Source organism: Oryctolagus cuniculus, chromosome 1 (genome assembly GCF_051225735.1).
Source record: "Oryctolagus cuniculus isolate XC-2025 breed Fujian yellow rabbit chromosome 1, ASM5122573v1, whole genome shotgun sequence".
NCBI lineage: Eukaryota > Metazoa > Chordata > Mammalia > Lagomorpha > Leporidae > Oryctolagus > Oryctolagus cuniculus.
This window is the reverse complement of record NC_142867.1, coordinates 74511089-74533293: the sequence shown is the minus strand read 5'-3', so window position 1 is coordinate 74533293 and position 22205 is coordinate 74511089. Positions and strand designations below refer to the sequence as shown.

Sequence of the window (22205 nt, the reverse complement as noted above, 5' to 3'; positions counted from 1 at the left end):
CAGTAATTTTTTGGATGAATTAATATTAAAGTCCTTAGTGTCCTATAACATACAGAGATGAGATGGGTTTTTTGCATCATAAGTCAAAGAAGCAGCAGTTGCTGTTGAACAGTGTGCTTCTTGGAAAAATAAAATAAATGAAGTAAAAGGTATAGAGCTTCTGATTATGTAGCAGCAAACTATGGCAAAGGACCCTTTCCTTTATCTAAAGGGCTTCATTTTAGGAAGCAAATCTTGGTATAGAGGTCGTGGTGCTCCATTTCTCAACACTAGACAGAAAGCAGTCGCACAGGTCATTGCTCTGCTGCAGATAGCCAGCAGCCAGTTATTACTGATAGTTATGGCACCGTGATCCCCTGGCACTAAAATAGTACTGAAGAGTTTTATGAAGATGAAGGGATTTTTTTTTAATGTTTCAAATAGAGAGAGAGAAAGGAAAATTAACCCTCAACTGTGTCAATTTTCTGAGTTTCAGAGCAGGGCTTGTAGCTGTAGTATACGACTGGTTGTTAGGCCACTGTAATTCTCCTTTCTTCTCTTCTCAGGAGGACAAGAAGACTTCATTCTTTCCTATGAGCCTGTCACAAGGCAGGAAAGTAAGTGTCCCGGCATGCACTCTGGTTCCTGGTTTCCAGGCCATAACAGGTGACACCATCAAAAGATGACAAGACTGGAGAGCTAAGGGAAATAAACTCTGCTTGATACTTAGCTGCCCCTAGACTGTACCCTGCTCTCTTTTTCTTTGTCTGTATTATCAAACAACCAGCTTCCCTGCATGGACAATCAAAGCTCCCACGAGGATGGAGCAGCCCTCGAGATGAGTAATCCTCAGTGGAAGGAGAACATCTGAGTCACCTAAAGGGCCCAGCTACAGGACTGCTGGATGAAGTCTCCCGGGAGGCTGATGTCAGCGCAGTGTGGAGAAGGACTTCCTCACAAACACGTCTGAGTTGCCTGCTATCTGTAGATGCTCCGGGAGCCCGAGTTCTTTTCTCCTGGAGGCATTTATACAAACGCTAATGAAATTGTGGAGAAAACTGAAGCATCAGATGAGAAGTTGTAATGAAATTTAGAGTTCCTTTTAATCCCAGATAAAAAAAAAATGTCAAAAAAAAAAAAAAAAAACAGAGTACAGAAAGTATTTTGAGCTGAGGGGGAAAAGAAACTATAAAAGCATAAGGTTTCATTACTACTAACAATTGCTTTTAAAAATCTGTCTGAACAGTAGCCAAACAGCTGGGTCGAATTCTTTTTTTTCTCCCACTCAGTTGACTAAATTCAGTTGTTTTGACATTGTGTAGGCATAACCTGAGAATAAGCAAAACTCCTCCAAATGGTTCCTTCTGTACACTGACGCTGCAGTTGCTTTTCCCTGTTAGTAAATTCCAGAAAATAAGCACAGCCAACATCGAATCATCAGTTTGTCTATGCAGGGTTGCATGGGTAATTCATCTATAAAAACAATGCTTTGAGTATTTCTTCCCATTTGGCAATTTTGCCTTTAGAATCACCCTTGCAGGGCAGTTTTGCAGTTGTTTCCAAGTCTTTCTCCTCACCTGCATATTCCTTTTCCTCTCCACAGTAAACTATACGAGGCCAGTGATTATCCTGGGCCCCATGAAGGATCGGATCAATGATGACTTGATATCTGAATTCCCAGATAAATTTGGCTCCTGCGTGCCACGTAAGTATCATTCTTTCTTCCAGGAAAATAAAAAGCTTGATTTCTTTATGAGATGATAAAACGTAATTCTGTTCTCCAGTCGTCTCTCCAGTGATTCATGTGCCATCCATTGCCTATTATCTGAATGCTTTTTAAAATTTCTGTGCCTAACACTTTTCATCCAAGCTGCCATAAATGGTTCTCCAGTAAATGTAATAGTGTTCTTTCAAACTGACTGCAGTCCCCTAGAAGGCAAGGTGGATCTTTGTTAAACCCCTAGCATTTACAACAGCATAAGATTTGTGATAGGCCTAAAACCTAGTATCTCCTTATACTTCTATTGAAATGCCACTGAAGCATCTTTTTTCCATAGGATGAGAAAAATCAGAAATAAAGCTATATATTAAAATCATCCCAAGATGACTTGAGGTCATGTGTCAAACCCAAGACCGAATAGCTTTTCCCATGAGTTTTGTCAGTCCTGGGTTTTGGAAGGATGAAGACAAGAAGGTGGATATGGCTTTTATATACCTGGAATGCCATTACAGGCCTTCATCTGCTTTCTTTGCCTTTATAGACAACCATCAGATCTCCTGCTCCCTCTGAGTGTTGCCCTAGAAGATTCTGTCTGCTCCAGCTCTCCCCTCTACCACCACCACTACTGTGCTTCACTCACCCGCCCCTACTATGTCACATAGAAAAGCATGGAGACCTATGTTTGCAGACAAGCCTACTAGAAATTTTTAATTCATCAGATAAGGAAGCTCTTAAATTTAATCTCAATAAATCCCTCCCTCCCTCCCCCTTTTTAAAAGTTTTAGGCTTACAAGTGCCTCTAATGTTTCAATACTACAAATTTCACCTGGAATGCTTAAGCATACAGGGAATTATACGTGAACAGTACATGACCAAAGAGACTAGGATGATTTCTGTGTCTCATGAAACAGTTCTCAGCAAGGACTTTGGGGGAGATTTACCATAGAACATATCCTGGGAGGGTCTTCAGATAGGAAAGAACAAATGAAATATTAATTTGTTTATAGAAAAGTTTCCAGTTGGATCTCCCACTTTGAGAGGAACAGAAGAAAAAGAGAAAATCCTTAAGCACTGTTTCTACTTTCCCTTCTGCCTGGCACACTCTCTTCTCTCTTTTTCATTAACAGCACAATTTTGTGATTATAAACATGTTTACTGAACAAAACTTAACAATGCTAAAAAACAAGTTAAATAATAAAAAGTACACAGAATTTCACACAATATCCAGAGATATTACTGCTAATATTTTCGTTGATTTCCATCTACCCTTTCATTTTTGTGCAATTTTTCATAAGATTGCACATAGCCTTTTTCACGTAACATTTTTTTAAAGTTTGCATGACTGTTTTAAATTATTATTCCAATTAGTAATCTTTCATGTATAGACAATTTGACTTTTTCCTATTTTTCATTACATTATAACTGAAATATAGTTATGTGTTATTATTACTTTTTTTTTTTTTTTTGACAAGCAGAGTGGACAATGAGAGAGAGAGACAGAGACAAAGGTCTTCCTTTGCCGTTGGTTCATCCTCCAATGGCCGCCAAGGCTGGCGTGCTGTGGCCGGCGCACCGCGCTGATCTGATGGCAGGAGCCAGGTACTTATCCTGGTCTCCCATGGGGTGCAGGGCCCAAGGACTTGGGCCATCCTCCACTGCACTCCCTGGCCACAGCAGAGAGCTGGCCTGGAAGAGGGGTAACGGGGACAGAATCCGGCGCCCCGGCCGGGACTAGAACCCGGTGTGCCAGCACCGCAAGGCGGAGGATTAGCCTAGTGAGCCGCGGCGCCGGCCTTATTATTACTTATTAATATTGTAAAACAATAAAAGTACATTCAAAGTTTTTGTCATTTTTAAGATATAGTCTCAAAAAGAAAGTATTGAGTCCAAAATTGGAAATATTTTAACTTTTTTTTAATTCATATTGCTAGATTATTTCCCTTTTTTTTAACAACATTAGATTGAATAGAGTTGCTGATTTTAGTCTCACCTTAGTAGTTATTCTCTTATTTTATATATTTTAAAGCACAGAATATATTTATAACTTTAACTATGTTTTACTTCTGGTTATGATACATTTTCCTGCTTCTATCCTTATCTCAGAATCTTTTTTTGTGTGTGCTATACATCATGATACTATATAGTTGAGAGTCTGAATTTTATTATCTTCCTTTACAGAATATTAAATTTTTTCTTTGACAGACAATAATTTACTTATTCTAGTAGTGGCTTAGTTTTAGACTTTGTGAAGGGACTTCTAGAGTAGGTCTTAAATAACTTCCTAAAATACAGCTTTTCTGGGATCTTAAATGCCCAGTTCCGGCTGGCCTGCAGTGCCTGCTAACACTGTGTTTGGAAATGGCACCTGATCAGAGGGGTGGGATGAATGTAGAGTTCACTGTCAAGGATCCCAGACCTATACTGCCTGAAAATAGTTTGTTCCATATATTTTGTTACTCTTGTAGTTGTTTATGATGGGAGTATATGATGTTTTCAGTTGCTATTTATATATCATGGTCCATCATGTTACATATATCCATGGATCTGTGTTGAGGCACAGTGGAGAAAATAGGTGTAAATAAATTTTATGACTATAAATGCACCTTAATTTCGTTGTGTTTTGCTTTATCTTAAAGATACCACAAGGCCAAAGCGTGACTATGAGGTGGATGGCAGAGACTATCACTTCGTCATTTCCAGAGAACAAATGGAGAAAGACATCCAAGAGCACAAGTTTATAGAAGCTGGCCAGTACAATGACAATTTATATGGAACCAGTGTGCAATCTGTGAGATTTGTAGCAGAAAGGGTATGTTCTCTCTTTTTCATATAGTACCTTGAAACAAGGTTTTCAGGTGCAGGTTGCATTTTTTGTTTTTGTTTTTGATCATTATTCTTTCCTGATTGCAGCTGTAAATTTTTGTTAAATATTCTTTAAGAAATCTAAGCAGAGAATCAACCTTCGTGCAATGTCATGTATCTTTATTCTAATCTCAATAAAGTATGACAATAAAGATGACTTGGAGGGAGTAAGGAGTAAGGGGATATGGTAAACCTAAAGGCAATTAATAGAATGAAGTTTGTGGGGATTTGCTTTGTCCTTGACTCACTAACCACTAGTAAACACTAAGCACTAGTAAACACAGCTGAATTTTTTAAAGGAAGATATGTTACTCTGGGTTGCCTAGAAAGGGATCCACAGTTATTTGAGGGAGTTTCTTGTTTATCTCTCTGAAAACTTGAAATCTTCATGATTGATAAGGAGGACTGCCTAGCTTGTTGCTGGCAGAAGTTCCAACTTAGAGAAGGCATGTAGATGCTCCATTTCTCTTGTAACTGATGATTTCAGGGCATGGAAAAGAGGAGAATGCTTAAGAGAGGATAGACTAGGGAGGCACTTGAACATGGCTTTAGGATGTGCTTGAACAGAGAGCCTATTGTTTATGAATACAGAAAACCAGCTTCACAGGAAAAAAAAAAATTTGTTGAGTTGACTTGATGTGATGTAACTTTTCCCCACTTTTCATGTACTGATAAGAAAGTTTAATTGGAAATTTTAATGTCTATCCAAAAATACAGTAAGTTGTACCTATCTTTTTCTCTTTCAAAAATGGGGCTCAATCAATATGGATACTGATTCTAGTCAGTATCCTAGATAATTACATCCACGTTCCTGTTTGGACATATAGAAACAGCCATTGTTAATGTGAAATGTGCTGGCCAGTGAATAACCAAATAGCATTCGTGCTTTAAGTATAGCTGCTTGAAAACTTGGTAGAAACTTGGAGTTTGTCCCTTAAGTGATAAAGACTCAAGCCATCCTAGCTCTATTTCTCATATAAGAATTCACATAGTCACTGAACTCTGCTCATTTCCATATGGCCATTACAGATGAGTTTTTATCCCTTATTAATGACTTAGGACTGTTGCTATCTGCATAAAATGTCTTTTTCTCTTTTCATGTAAATCTAGCCTCAGGGTAATTAGGCCATTTCTCTCCAGGAGGTAGAATATGATGTGACAAATGTATCTACTTTTCCAGAAATACTTTATAAAGCAGTTCTTTGAGCACTCAGGGCAGTGGAAGCCAAGTTAAATGAGGTGTGCTATAATGTAATAAGGTTTTCATTTGTTAACAAACAAGAAATCTACATGCTCTGTGCAAGCTCCTCTCTCAGCATTTAGCCATATAACATTTAAAGTAACTCTTTCTGTGTCTGTCCTTCACCAGCATATCAAGGGCAGATTACACCTGAAGCACTCAGCAAATGTTTATGAAATTGTTCCAAATCCCCATGATTACCGTTCCTCCAAGTTAAATGCAGGTTAGGATGACACAATGAGATTTCTATTTATCCCAAACAACAATCCTGTGGGTGCTCAAAACCTGGCTTTGAACCTGAATTTTTGGGCAAGTTAGTTAATATTTCTAAGCCTTAGTCTTCTCTTCTGCAAAAATACAGTTGATAATAACCCACCTCATCGATTTAGGAATTTCTCCTGTTGTCTTCAGAGATGGTATATGAGCTTCATGAGAATAGACTCAATTAAATAACATGTGGCTAATTGTCTTCCCTTTCATATCATGTATGTAAGAGGATAAAGGTAACAGAGAGGACATGTACAATGTCTAGCCCAGTGGCAGACTTAGTAAGGAGCTAATAAATATTACTTATTTCAAGTACTCTGAAGACCCTATGCTTTCATATCAACTATTATTCACTCTTTACAGTGAATCTTTTTCAACCTTTAAAAATCCATCATCTCCAGCCTTTTCTAAAACATGTGTACGTTATTTTCTTGTGGTTGGGTGATGGCCATTCTTTCTAAATTCACTCCATGTTTTTCTTCTCTTTCTTTTAGGGCAAACACTGTATACTTGATGTATCAGGAAATGCTATCAAGCGGCTACAAGTTGCCCAGCTTTATCCCATTGCCATCTTCATTAAGCCCAAGTCTCTGGAACCTCTGATGTAAGTAGAAAGGACTAGAAGCCATTGTCTGATTAACTTCCAGTTGCCCCGAGATTGCTAAAAGCTCTTTGTCACAAATGTATATAAATGGGAAATGCCATTGTTGAGCTTTAAGCATTCCCATTTTCTTAAAGATACATTAGGTTTTATTTGAACTACTAGAAACACATCATCGGTAGTTCCTTAAAAGGTGTTCACTGATAGTTCTTGATTTGTATTTTTTTGATTTTTTTCACAAGTTGTTTGATTTGCTTCAATTTAGCTTTTGGTGGTGCTGCTTTAAAAAAAAAGATATATTTATTTGAAAGGCAGAGTTAGAGAGGCAGAGGCACAGACAGAGAGATAGAGACGTCTTCCATCTGCTGGTTAACTCCCAAAGTGGCTTCAATGGCCAGAGCTGGACCAATTTGAAGCCAGGAGCCAGGAGCCTCCTCCAGGTCTCCCATGCAGGTGCAAGGACCCAATGACTTGGGTCTTCTGCCCTCCCAGGCAATGGAAGGAAGCTAGATCAGAAGTGGAGCAGGCAGGACTTGAACCAGCACCCATATGGGATACCAGCACTGCAGGCGGTGGCTTTAGCTGCTATGCCACAGCGTTGGCCCAGTGGTGTTGTTTTGAGGGTAGGCTGATTTGGTTCTGGTTTTCGTTTTGTTTCCAAATGATAGGAAGCAATCATCATTGAATTGAGAGCAGTTTCATAGGGAACTCTTAAATTTGTGGGTTTTTTTTTTCTTTAGAAAGTGTAGACAAAATTTTAGTCTCTTTCTATTGGCATTTAGTTCACTTTGTTTTATAGTAGAAATCTAATGTTCCTTGGTTAAAACTTTATATATAGAGAGAGACTATGGTTCATTTTTTTCTTTTAAGATTTATTTATTTACTTGAAAGAGTTACACAGAGAGAGAAGGAGAAGCAGAGCGGGAGAGAGAGACAAAGAGGTCTTCCATCTGCTGGTTCACTCCCCAGATGGCCGCAACAACTGGAGTTGCACCAATACAAAGCCAGGAGCCAGGAGCCAGGAGCCAGGAGCCAGGAGCTTCTTCCGGGTCTGCCACATGCGTGCAGGGGCCTAAGGACTAGGGCCATCTTCTACTGTTTTCCCAGGCCATAGCAGAGAGCTGGATTAGAAGTGGAGCAGCTGGGACATGAACCAGAACCCATATAGGATGCTGGCACTGCAAGCTGTGGCTTTACCTGCTACGCCACAGTGCCAGCCCAGCCCTGAGACTATGGTTCTTAATAGGGAGCTTTCTTAGTGGCAGGATAGTAAAGAACCTATCGATCTAACCAACGGCTTCATATACCTGTGTACCTTTATGAACAAAGGAAAAATATATGACTCAGAAACTTTCCTTGTTCTTTTTATTTTTCAAAGGACTTGTGAAATATTTTCCTTCAGAAATTAGTAAAAGAAAATTGGACAGATATTCATGATCTGACTAGAAAGTCAGCATATGAAACTCATACAAAAGTAAACGTGCAGTAGATGAAAGTAGCAGAGCAAAGTGGCTACGACAGAGAATTGTCAATTAATCAGGTTAGGATTGGTCTTTGCTTTGCTATTGATCAGTTATGTGACCTGGGGCAAATTGCTTGATTTCCCTCAGATTTATTTCCTAACCCTTAAACTGGGTACATTAATAAGGACTTGATAGAGCTAGCATAAAGATTAAACATGGCCGGCGCCACGGCTCACTAGGCTAATCCTCCGCCTTGCAGCGCCGGCACACCGGGTTCTAGTCCCGGTCGGGGCGCCGGATTCTGTCCCGGTTGCCCCTCTTCCAGGCCAGCTCTCTGCTGTGGCCAGGGAGTGCAGTGGAGGATGGCCCAAGTACTTGGGCCCTGCACCCCATGGGAGACCAGGGTAAGTACCTGGCTCCTGCCATCGGATCAGCGCGGTGCGCCGGCCTCAGCGCGCCGGCCGCAGTGGCCATTGGAGGGTGAACCAACGGCAAAAGGAAGACCTTTCTCTCTATCTCTCTCTCTCTCTCTATCCACTCTGCCTGTCAAAAAAAAAAAATACAATAAATAAATAAATAAAAGATTAAACAATGAGATCATGAATATAGAACACTTCATACATCCTTGGCATGTAGTAAGTACTCAATTATAATATTATAATTATTATAAAATATATAGTTACTTTATCATAAAGGAGTGAAGTATTTCATCGTTGTATACACATAAACAGCACCTTTTTCCAAAAACATGCAAGAGATAATGGCAATGTGTCTATAACCAGAACCTTGCTCAACTACTGTCCCCATTTGGGCCTCAGGACCACAGAGTGTTTTGATAGCATTCAGGAATGAACCACAGAGTACTGGAGAATAGTGTTTATGGAAAGACTACAGAAACAGAAGTTATCTGATCTCAGAGGTGAAAGCAATTCCTTGCAGAGGGTATCAGCTAACTGTCTGTGTCACCTCTGAGGATGCAGGAGCAGAGCAAACTGCAGTAGCTGCAATGGCAGCCAGAGAGAACTAAGTTAAATAGTTAAATAAATCTCTGGGGAAATTGCCAGAGATGCATTTTAAATCTGAATATATTTCCATAAATAAAACATGGACAAGAACTTTTATCATAATGAAAAATAAAACCAGAATTCACTGATAGTATCTCCAGCCCCAAGAATTTGGATATTAAATGATAATGTGAAGAACTTTGCTCATAGTTGGCACGTAGAAAAATATATATATGGATGATAAAATAATGATTTTAATATTATTATCCCAATAGCATGAGTTAAATTTCTCCTTTTTAGCTTGCTGTGTTGGTGATGGCACAAAGTAAATTAAGCAACCACAAATTTCATTATGTTAAAATGATTTATAATCTGTAAATAGCCTCACAAATATTGTAAGTAATGTTAACATTAATAAGAAGTATAAGAAAAATGGTCTTCACCTCCTGGGAAGAGCATTTTAAAGGTCTGTTTCAGAAACAGAAAAATAAGACTGTGGGATAAATGGCCTCCCCGGGAAGTGAGGCCTGAAGGAGCAACAGCAGTGACACATTTGGTCCAGTGTGACATTGGGAGACAGTCCCATCTGGCGCTCAGTAGGAGAAGGTCTACTTCCTTCCATAACTATGAGATAACTTATTCAGTTTGGCCTTAGGGAACTGTCACAGCCACTTATCACCAAGGAAAATTAAACATACTGCAGGCTGGATTCTGCAATGAGGACAGTGAATGTGGCATAATTTGCTGCAGCCATATTCATGGGTCTCAAGTGCAGTGACAGTGACATTCAGACCATTGCAATTCTGTTACTAAATGCTGAATGTTTACTTTACGGTTCACTCTTTCCCGGGGCTTTACTTCAAGAGTAAAGCTGGTATGAATTGTCCATTCCCCAGGAAGGAGTGAATGCTAGGTCAGCTGGAACAAAAGCATGGCAGCTGTCACATTTAGGCATTGATACATCATCACACACGTTGTTTCTCAAGCGCATCATTCCACATCAAACCACAGAGGTTATTAGCACATATATAGCTGACTGTTCTGATGAGCATAAAACCAAGGGCATGTGTGGAAGACATTTTTCTCTTCCTGCCTCCCATGACAATGAGAAGGTTTCCTGGGTCTCTACCCTGCCACCTTCGATTTGCTTTTCTCTTCTTGCTCCTGGGATGCCCTGTGTTTCCATCTGTTTTCAACTATATCTTAATTGTGTTTATTTGTCTAGTTCCCCATTTACTCAGTCATTCATTCACATAATCATTCAATGAATAAATGTTGACCCAGGCTCCGTGCCAAATAAACAACTCACATTTTAGGCAAGGAGACAAAATAAATTCATATATGATGAGATAAAAAGCTAAACGAGGTCTTTGGGAAACCAAAGGAATTTAGAGAAGACAGATCACATGGACAAGTTTAAGAAGATCGAGAGCTAGATTACCACATGACACCTGAAGCAAATCACCATCTTCGTATGGAAAGTTTCCCTTGGTTTCTCTTGGCATCTTGCTTCCAGGGCGAGGACTGTCTGGGAGAAGGATCATAGATTCCCTCTCAAGACATGAGTTGACTTTAGCAATGAGAGGCCAGGAAATTCCCACTTCTTTATATTTCATTCCTCTGCATTGCATCCAAAATGATTCTAATGTCATATGTTAGTTATTTCCAAAGAAGCCTCTTTTGGAAAATACCTAGTCTTGGCCGGCGCCGCGGCTCACTAGGCTAATCCTCCGCCTTGCGGCGCCGGCACACCAGGTTCTAGTCCCGGTCAGGGCACTGGATTCTGTCCCAGTTGCCCCTCTTCCAGGCCAGCTCTCTCCTGTGACCCGGGAGTGCAGTGGAGGATGGCCCAAGTCCTTGGGCCCTGCACCCCATGGGAGACCAGGAGAAGTACCTGGCTCCTGCCATCAGATCAGTGCGGTGCGCTGGCCGCAGCGCGCCGGCCGTGGCGGCCATTGGAGGGTGAACCAACGGCAAAAGGAAGACCTTTCTCTCTGTCTCTCTCTCTCACTGTCCAGTCTGCCTGTCAAAAAAAAAAAAAAAAAAAAATACCTAGTCTTGGTACAATGGGTATTTTGGTCAAAAATTTGTTTAAAAAAATTAAACCTTGAGGTTTTTAACCCCTGATTACTGTTTATTAAATGTACCTTAGAAAAGTTCCTTCATTACATCAAGCTTCGTGTCTTGCTCTGAAAAAGAAATTGAGTAAGACCCAGATCTCTAGCTTCCTGAACAGCATGCAAGGCAATAATGCTTTCAGAAATTCTTCACCTGCCTACACTCATGGACCAATCGAAATGTCTTTTGCATTTGGCTGAACATTTTGTTAAAGATCAGGAAGAGATAAAGCTGCCACTAGTTAGGAATCCGTAGATTAGGTTTTGGAGGGAACTAGAGAATTTTCCATTTTTCTTCTACCTTGATGTGCCCTTGAGACTAGTTTGGATTTAAATAATCTTGTAATGATGTAAGCATTATTTATATATAGTTAATGATACACCAGTAATTGACAGACTGATAGAATCAAATAATCCCAGCCATATTCTGTTAAAGCCCATTTTCCTATCAGAACAAAAATAAAGTAGCCATCAGAGATTCTTTTATACCAACTATTTGACTAAATCACTTGATTGTAATCTATTTGAAAATACGTCAGTGCCAGCACTTGTGATTGTTCTATTCTGTGTCCATTTTAATTCAATCCTCCTTCAGCAGATCCTGGAGTTGACATTTGGTTATAAAAACAGAGGGAGTTCAGGGCTCTTGTTGCTATTAAGATTTGCCCTGCCTTCTCAGAAGTGGAATAGTAAACCCTGCAAAATGCCTTTTTGGTCTGGAAGATATACGTATCTAAGGGGCCTGCTCCATTTTCTGTAATTCTTTGGAATCACTGTGTGTTTTCTCAACTCCACACATTTCCAAAAACACATTGAGGATGAACAGCACTATCTAAGGATGATGAGATCAAAGCAAGGATGTGACCTGAGAACAGTTCTCTCAAGAGTGATGAGGCCCAGCAGTCTAAAATATACCTTCTGTTCCCCTCCCTCCATCTCTCCTCCTGCCTCTGACCATGCTGGGAATGTTTCTTTCCATTCTGTCCAACATTGGAGAAAGGCTGCGATGGATCGGAATGAAGTCGAGCAAATGATAACCAGGAAAAGGAGATTTATAAATCATACCCAGTGAAGGCATAGATAAAGGAAGTAGGAAAGTTTCTTCTGTGGAAATGAAATCCTCAGGGTACACATGAGCACTTTAAATATGCTAGGGCCTGTCTGAGGGAAGGCTAGCCTTACTCTGTAGATTGCAAGGGACAGAACAGGAACTAATGATTACAAATCATAAGGAGGCAGATTCTGCGTCCATCCAAGAGACCATCCTCTGAGAGAGTGATTTCCCTGGGCAGAGCGTCCTTGTTGCCGAAGGGATGCTGACAAAAAGGAGTCCTGTGTGAAGGCTAGGAAGCTGCAGCTAAAATGACATTATGCTTCCCACAGGTTTCTGTTTAGCTCTGCATTTAATTGTTCAGGATTGGGTGTATTCCCTTTGTGTTCTAATACAACATCTTCATTTCCCAGGGAAATGAATAAGCGTCTAACAGAGGAACAAGCCAAGAAAACCTATGATCGAGCAATTAAGCTAGAACAAGAATTTGGAGAATATTTTACAGGTAAGACTTCTTTCCCTGGTACTGTGAGAAGGGAGAAAAATGATCTGACAATTGGTGTAGAGAGGACTCTGGGCCTGGGATACCTGGGCCCTAACACCTTGCTGTCAAGAATCATTGCCCTCAGTGTCCTGTGCAGAGCTTCCCTCTGCTTCACTCATCTGCCTCAAAACTGAATTTTCTTTTCTTGGAGTTCAGCTGCAGCTAGCTCCCTTTCTTGTTCCCACTGGCCCTGCCCAAAAAAATGAGTGGTAGATGTGCCTGAGCTTTCCTCTGCTATGGCGAGAATTTTAGGCATTGATACCTGATTAAACTGTCTCCCTGATACCATCAGGAAACTTGAAAAAGAAACTTTTAGGACTCAACATGGGCAGTGTCCAAGGCAGTTATCCTTGAGGAGCGGTCTTGGGACCTCCATTCCACGTCCATTGCTTATCAGTCTGTATTGCCATCAAGTGGCACTTCAACAAGATGCTTAGAACATTTCTCTGTGGTCCAGGGAATTCAGCATCAAATCTCAATGCAAACTTTCTTCCTTGCTAAATATGTCCTTGGTTACATGATGTTTTAGAAATAGAGGCAGATTTTTTTTTTCCTCCCAGCTACCTTGGGCTCGCTTTTCTTATATTCTTTCATGGACCACTGATTAAATCCAGAAAGTAATCAAACTGTAGAATTTGCCTTACAATCAGTTCTCTGTGGTTTAGAAACAAGAACTTTCCTCCTGAACTATCTGCTGTGAAATTAGACATTTTGTTTCTTATCTTATTCAGAATATGGAATATGCCAATGTTTTAATAGTTTGCAAATCTTTTAAATCAGGTAATACTAAGTACAGTTACAATTGATAACAAAGATATGAGCTATGTTTCATCCTAAACAGAATATCCAGGTAGGAAAACTCAAATCAAAACAATGTACACCTTGACCACTGGTTTAGCTTCAGGAATAAAATGCAATATTCAGAATATTCTTAGGGTTGCTTGTGACCATCTAAACCATTTCCAGTGACTATTTTAAAGGGCTGGTATCATATGGATAATGCCAACATGTTTTGGAAAGTTGTCTACAAGATAGCTTTTGTTCAAAGGAAATATGGAATGTATTTAAGTTACTCCAACTGATTCCTTAGGTAATACACAATTTAACAGTTTATATTTCCTCCTTTTTATGTTTCTTGTAAATAATTACCATAGAGTGTTCTCAATATGAATAGCCATGTATGCTAAAAAATCTCAATTTAACAGATTACTTGGAGAATGAATGGGACTTCCTGTTAAATACTTTGGGGGCTAAGGAAGTTTACTACAGTTTCCTCCAAAACCCTTAGTATTTCCCCTGAGTGTAAAATATCTGAATTTCTGCCCCTGCCAAAGTAAGTAAAGTAGTGAGACCATAAGGCCACTTTCTTTGCTACACAGGGAGCCTTTATTTTTTTTTTTTTTTTTTTTTTTTTTTTTTTTTTTTACAGGCAGAGTGGACAGTGAGAGAGAGAGACAGAGAGAGAGGTCTTCCTTTGCCGTTGGTTCACCCTCCAATGGCCGCCGCGGCCGGCGCGCTGCGGCCGGCGCACCGCGCTGATCCGATGGCAGGAGCCAGGAGCCAGGTGCCTTTCCTGGTCTCCCATGGGGTGCAGGGCCCAAGCACCTGGGCCATCCTCCACTGCACTCCCTGGCCACAGCAGAGGGCTGGCCTGGAAGAGGGGCAACCGGGACAGAATCCGGCGCCCCGACCGGGACTAGAACCCGGTGTGCCGGCGCCGCTAGGCGGAGGATTAGCCTAGTGAGCCGCGGCGCCGGCCTACACAGGGAGCCTTTAATCTGAAGCTTGATCTATGCCTAACTCAGTGCCTGACTCAGCAAGCACCTATAGCATATTTGTTAAATCAATGAATGATTCATTGTCCATAACTATAACCAGAGATGTAGAAGTGCAAAGACAGTGATGTAGTTATGGCTGGTTGCAGATGTGCATTGAAATCATTTCTTTAGATCATTGTTATGACCTTGTTTATGTGAATTTTCTTTTCCATTCCTAAAAATGTAGTATTAAGATTTCTGATGAGTTCTTTCAGATTCTGCCAATGTGAATGATGATCATTCTTTACCACCGAGAGAATGATTCCTAACTCTGAGTGCATTTGCTTTTATTGTAGCTATTGTCCAAGGAGACACCTTAGAAGATATTTATAACCAATGCAAGCTTGTTATTGAAGAGCAATCTGGGCCTTTCATCTGGATTCCCTCAAAGGAGAAGTTATAAATTAGCTACTGCGCCTCTGACAACGACAGAAGAGCATTTAGGAGAACAAAATATATATAATATTACTACTTGGAGGCTTTTATGTTTTTGTTGCATTTATGTTTTTGCAGTCAATGTGAATTCTTATGAATGTACAACACAAACTGTGTGAAGCCATGAAGGAAAAGGAGGGGCCAAAGGGTGGGACAGAAAAGACATTGCAGTACGCAGGAAGGCCTTGGTTTGCTCAAAGTACCAGGTGTAGGGATGAACCTCTGATGGGCTTTCTGCCCACGACACGGGCAGCCTCCTCACCCCAGCAGATGTCCAGAGCTGATTTAGCTGCTGAGCTCTCTGTGTTTTTTGCTTTAAAGAAAAGTTGCCAGCACTCGAACCTCACCAACCTTCCCATTACCCACATCTGTAATTGGTACACTTCGAGTTTTATAACTATGCACATCCTTTGATTTCTAAACAAGCAAAAGAAAGAAGGAAAACAGAAAGGAGTCCTTTTGGAGACGGCATACTATCAGGGAAGGATAAGTGTGTGTAGTTTTCTTGGCATCTGCAAAGACGAGCATTTCATAAAATTCACAAAGTGTGTGGAGGACTAACCTCACTGAGAGGAGGGGATTCCACCTGGGATTAGCCTTGATTATTGATTGTCTATTTTGCCGTTTATAAACTGAAAGAAGGCACTAAAGATGAGAATAATTTATACAATAAAATATATTAAATGTATAGAAACGAATTTCTATAGGTTAAAAAAGTTTTGTGAAATATTTTGTAAAGACTAATTAATTGAAAGACTAAATGTATGCACTATCAGCAGATGATCAAATTCAAGGACTGAAAGTTGCACTCTCCCTTTTGTTGCCAATGATCCATTAAGAGTACCTAAGTTCCTCCCCAGTCTGACAAAGACTTCTCACTTCTGCCTATGATCTCCCCTCCACACCAGTGGTACACTCTCGTGGAGCACATCCCTTCATGAGTCGCCCTCATGGATAACTTTTTGGAAGACATTTGATTAACGCATTTTTAAGATGGTGGTCTTTCAGAAACAATCTCATGCAAATTAACTAAAGGGACGTTTTTACTTTTCTCTAGTGAAGTAACCTGGGCCTGCCACATAAATAGTTGGAAATTACTTTGTTCCTACTTAGTTACATACAGTTCATAAGAGATCATGTAGTATTTTGGCCAACCGTGAGTAATTATATTAGGATTAGTATCATTTTGTTTCACAGAGTGACAGTTTCCTAACAGCCCGAGACAGTATTAGAGCCATGGGGAGACCTGTCCCTAGACGCACTGTTTCTCTGAGGAAGAGAGAGAGAGAGATGAGAAGTAAATGGTGGGGGGAGGGGAGGAAGGGGTGCAGACTTTTGTTTCTGTGTACAGAGCAAAGAGATAGAACCACAAGGAAAGACAATTATGACTTTGAGCTTAATCAACTGAACTGCCTTCCTTGAGGCTGCGCCTGGACCAAGTTTATTTTTTAATAATTATAATTATGATGATTTTAAAAAAGAAACCTCCCAAAGCCTATAAACTGAACCAGAAGAGTTAGTTTCCCACTTTAGAGCTGATGGCAATATCAGCATTGCTTTTGCCCAAGGTGTTTAGAGAGAGACTTTTCCGTGATTTCTATAACCACTCAACTCTGGGTTCTGTGCATGCCCAGATTAAGCCCCATCGCCTTATTTCTGGGGTACATCAAGACCTGGCAGGGATTCTGCCACACTGTGCAGCAAACCAGCATGTAGGCTGGGGTAGGAGAGCAAGAGATAGAGCCATCAGAGTGATGGGGCTTCTTCACAGTAAGAACATCGGAGCTCAGAATGAGAGTCTCTTTCCAAAATCAAGGGTTATTCATCTCACACTAAATACCATTGTCTGCCTGGCTGTAGTCACCAAAACAGACATACACATACATACATACACACACACACACAGGAAAAAAAAAAAAAACAGCAAAATTATGCATTGACTACAATCTTGAGGCTGCCTTTGCCAATGGAAGGGCTAGCAATGCATTTTCCCTCTAACAAAAGTTAAATTTTCACAGACTTCCTTAGAGTTCTCAAAATATTACAGATGTGTTCATGTCTGCAATTTGCCACTTTCAGGTAAAGGCCTACTTTCATCAATATTGCACCCTGAAGTTTTCTGCCACTCAAATGCCATTCCTGATCCCAGCTCTATTTTTAGGCCACCATGATAACTTCTTTGGTTTCTCAACTGAGCATGCAACCATTTATTTAAAGGACTGTCATTAATGAGTAGATGTTTTCTTAGGTCGTGTGATGTGCTTTCCATTTAATAGTATTGCTGTGGCTGCATACAATCAAATTGAACCACCAACCCTTTGTTTTGTAGTAATATAATTATTTATTTTCTAGTGCAGATACTTCCAGATTAGAATTGGCATTTGCACTGATTTTTTATGTAGATTTGTATAAATATATATACATATATATTTGCTTGAAGAATCACCAAGCAAATTGGTGAGAGGGTCTTTTCCTGTAGAATTTACACGTCCATTTGTTGTGTTGTCTTGCGCTGCCCAATGTTGAGGTCTCTATGGCTCCAATGAACTGGTGTATTTTGCAGCAAATCTGATGACTTGTGTGGAAATGGCCTGAAAGTTACCCAGATTACGTCTGGTGCGAATGCACTTGGAGCCTGGAGCCAGACTGGTGCTAACACTGCAAACTTTGTCCAGAGCTCTCTCCAATATGAAGGCTTGCTGGGGGCGCAACGTCACCTTCACATGCTGGGCCCTTTCGGAAAAGTGCCAGATCGTGTCACTGGTGCTATTTTTCATGCTCTGGTACAATGTGTAGCACCACGGGGGTCTCAGCTTTAAGAAAATCACAATCCCTTTTGTCAGCTAATTGCAGGGGCATTTGGGGTTTTTTTTTTTTTTTTTTCCTCTCCTCCCACAAGATTTATTGGCCTTTTATTTGCAGGCCTCTTCTCTCCCAGCCCAAAATCCTTGAGTTTGCTCTCTCAGCTTGGCGAGCCATTCTTTATGAAGCTGTGCTCGGGTGCCTCCGTAAGCTGTCTTAGATTCTACTGCCAGCCCTTCAGGACTTCAAGCCAGAGAGAAGCTCTCCACACCTCTGGCTCTTGCCTCTTTCCTGCCCCCATCTTTTCCTCCACTCTCCTATTTCTCTGTCATTCTGCGTATTTTGTTGTGTCCTCCTTTTGTTCTCCCGTCCTATCTTCTCTGAGTCATTACTTTCTCTTTTACTCCTGTTCTCTCTGTGTCTCTCTTGTCTCAGGCACTCGTTGCCCTTCTTCTTCTCCTTTTCCTTTCTTGTCCTTTCTCCTCTCTCACGTCTCTGATCATGTTCCCCACACCCCGCTCTTTAATTTTCCTGTCCTATCAAGGGCTCATGGCTGAGTCAGACAGCAAGTCCATACACAGGACTAATGACACAAATACTTTGGGTCGCCGTTTCACTTACTCAGCCCCGAAAGCAAAGCTGAGCATGAGGCCCTGACCTGGAGCCACCTCCAGCACGCCTCCGGGAGCCAGCCTGCACCGCTGCCCCGGCAGCGATGATGCATGTGCTGTGGGCCTCGCGGCACCTGGGTGCCTCTGCCTGGACGCTGGTCCTACACGAGCCCCCTCCCAACACCACGCTGTGGCTCTGAGGACACCCTGCTTTCAACACAGGCAGACTGTGGCCCCAACAACTACCCTGACAGCAAACCACTTCCTTCTCATTGAAGCCATGCCATCACCTTGGTTTGGAGAGAGACCTTTTTCCCCCTTCATAAGCTTTCTTTTTTCCATTTTCATGTGAAGCCCCCTCTGCTTTTCAGCTGGTGACTGCTCTGGTGAGATTGAATGGACTCGCTGGTAAAACTGACATCTCTTTTTTGCTGTCTTGGTCCTGCCTAAATTCCTACAAAAAACATTTAAAGCCAAGGACTCAGGCTAGTTCCTAAGTTTATCATGATAATTTGTCATTCCTAAAGCGGGGGGAAGGATCAATTCCCTTAAAGCATGTGGAGTATCTCCTGTGACAACTGATTTTCCAGGGAACCCCCCTACAGAATTCTGTGGATATACATTTTACTTATGTGTATGTATGGTATCTGTGGTATGCATATCATGTATACACATATTATGTTGGGTATGAATGAATATGGTTGAAAACACACACACGCACACACACACACACACACACTTCAGTCTGTAAATATCCTTCCTCACTGAAACCTGTGCTTCGGGAATCATTTCTTGTACAGCTGTGCAGTTTCTTGTAGCAGCTGAGGACAAACTAAGACAGGCAGACAGTTTAGACGAAGGTTATCTAAAAGAGTACAGAATCTCCCCCGGCAACTCGTGAGGACAGACGACCAAGTGGCAAGGTTGACTCCCGATGGGATGGCAAACGTTCCTTCTCTCCTTTTTGAATTTGTGTTTCCTAAGTGTGTCTTCACTTCTGAGTGCACCTGGCTGTACCTGTTAGATCCTTTCCAAATGATGATTTTGTGCTTCTCACAGGACGTTTCTCGATGGAGCTGTAGTGCAGGATGGGAGGGGGGCGATACTCCTTGCCTGGGCTGGAGTTTACAGAGATACTGCACAGCTTACACTCCTGTTAAGTGTAAATATTCAACACTTCCATTCCATTTGTGTAAAAAATAAAGCACACACGATTATAAAATCAAGATGTATATTTCATACTCAGTGTGTCCTTGCATATTTATTGCGGTTCCCATTGCCAGCAGTGGCCCCACTGTAAAAATGCTTGCTAGAGTGTTTATAAACATGTCATGGTTTTATTATAAGATATGAATATTAAAACCTTTTATACTTTATAGCAAAGTATATATTCTCCCAAAGCATAATTTGTCTTGTTTCATAAAGAATAGAACCATTCATTTCTATTTTTATCAAATTTGTCTTATTTCACAGCTAACGTGCAGTTAGAGCAAGTTTGGTGTTCTGAGAAATGTTGGCAGTGCTGAGAGGAACTGAAAGTGGCACTTTGGCATATTTTTAAATGTTTGGTTGCCATCTTTCCTACTTTAAATTGTGATTTTTGCCAAAAGAGAACAATGCATTAAAAGGTTTTTAAAGACATTCAGCATGCATATGGGAGAAATCAATTTCCCAGTATTGAGACTGGGAGATTCCAGAAGATATTAAGAATGGAGAAAAAAAATTTTTATCTGATACTTAATGGTGCAAAGAAAGGCACAAATTGGGGAGATGTCATTATCTATATACATTGGGACCTCAAATCACACCATCTCCAAAGGTCTGAAGTTACCAAAAATGTCAGGATTGAGAACCTGCATCTCCCAGAGAGCAGTCTAGATTCTTCACTTCAGGTTAAATGAATATTTGTTGCGTTGTCAATCAGCATGAGTATGGACAGCCGGAGGACCAAACCAAATTTTCCCCTTTGGAAGGGGTAATATTTTGCCATCTAAGCAGTTGCTTTGGAAAAATGCTTTGCTTCATGATAAACTATCATGTAACTGAATCAGCCATTCAGGAAGCCAAGCTACTTGTTCATACCATCCTGGCCATCACTGTAATCCAACAGGAGTCTCTGCCAGGGGTCCTGATGCTGACCCTGGTGCTTGATGGTAAACAAAGACCCTCAGGAGTGGCATGAGAAGACATTGATGAGGTTACAAGACTAATGCTGACCTGGAATTTCAGCAATTATCCAATTTTTAACTCTTGCACAGTCTCACCTGGCTTAATATGATAGATACTACACTAAAGCCAGACACACTTCAGTAATGGGTATGTTAATTCAGAAGGAAAAACAGAAGAGCATTTGACTTTTCTTTGAGTCCTACCTCATTTCTACGTAGCTGTTTTTGAACCATGATTATTCTAGGAGTCGCAAAAACTAGAAATGGTCGGCACCTCTCTGAACCAAAGTGAGCCTCACTATGAATCTCTGGTCTCTATACATACCTCTGAGAAAAAATATCTAATAATAGAATTTAAGAGCCTCATCAGGGCACAAAGCTGAAGAATCTTTGAGAAGGGAGCCATCGACTTCTTTGACACAACCAGACCCACAGTCTTCAAAGTTGTTAAGAAAGTTTGTCTTCTATGAATTAGCACTTCTGGGCCTCATAACCCCAACTGTTCTCTGTGGCTTACCTCTCCCTTAGAGATGTCTCAGGGGGCTCCACTGCTATCATCTGACTGATCCTCTCTCCTTTCTAATGTTATCAAGTGCTGAATACAGACCATATCCTGAATTCCCCACAGAACACCTGGGACAAAGTTAGAACACTTGGGCAAATTTTGCTAAAGTCAGAGGCTCACAAAAGGAAAACAAAAGATAATCTGATTTATGGCATAGGCTTAGTGCCCAGCTCATAGCAAACTGTCATGTGACAAAGGCCATCTTCTCCCCGCCCACACCTCCACCCAGGAGTCCCTCAAACATGGCTGGACCAGATGTCAGAACCTTGACTGTATTGCAATACTCAGGAGAGGTGCTGGGTCCTTGCCTGACTTAGCAGCTGCTACAGCAACTGTAGGTTAAGAGCAACTGCTCTGTCCATCCCCTTTGCCCCCACTTACAAACGGGTGGTAACTCACTGTGATTAAATGTGACGGCTTTCATTGGAAACGTCAAAGAATAAATGAATGATTTGCTGCATGTTTCACAACTCTCAGTGATACATCAGTAAAACACCACTGGTCTAAATTGCTCAAGGCAAGAAACACAATGCCTAAGAAAAACATGATTCTTACTCACAATCCTGTCTGAAGCCTGTTTTCCTGGTTCTGGCTCCACCTTCTTTGGATGATTGACTTGGTAACATCAGCTCTTAATGCTTCAGAAAGATGACTTGTGGGAATATTGCACAGTAGAAAGTTCATGTCCATACCATGAGACGAACATGTTAAATAGGTTTTACTCAGTGGCCAGCGCTGTGGTGTAGCCCATGGTGCCTGTTCAAGTCCTGGCTGCTCTTCTTCAGATCCAGCTCTCTGTTATGGCCTGGGAAAATAGTAGAAGGTGGCCCAAGTGCTTGGGTCCCTGCACCTGTGTGAGACCTGAAAGAAGCTCCTGGCTCCTGACTTCAAATTGGCCCACCTAACTGCCATTTGGGGAGTGAACCAGTGGATGGAAGACTTTCTCTCTCTCTGTCTCT

General features: G+C 41.1%; 1 protein-coding gene across 24 annotated transcripts in view; it reads left to right on the top strand.

Annotated features, from left to right (window-relative positions):
* DLG2 (discs large MAGUK scaffold protein 2) overlaps positions 1 to 15136 on the top strand; it is a 2253656-nt gene extending 2238520 nt beyond the window's left edge. For all 24 annotated transcript variants that reach the window (XM_051821188.3, XM_089332011.1, XM_051821160.3 and 21 more), the window contains 6 exons: positions 546 to 596; positions 1583 to 1684; positions 4336 to 4508; positions 6563 to 6672; positions 12718 to 12809; positions 14962 to 15136. In XM_051821188.3, the coding sequence (XP_051677148.1) occupies positions 546 to 596; positions 1583 to 1684; positions 4336 to 4508; positions 6563 to 6672; positions 12718 to 12809; positions 14962 to 15068 (635 nt within the window). In that variant the 3' untranslated portion in view covers positions 15069 to 15136. The remainder of the gene's footprint in view (positions 1 to 545; positions 597 to 1582; positions 1685 to 4335; positions 4509 to 6562; positions 6673 to 12717; positions 12810 to 14961) is intronic.
* Positions 15137 to 22205: the final 7069 nt, after the last annotated feature.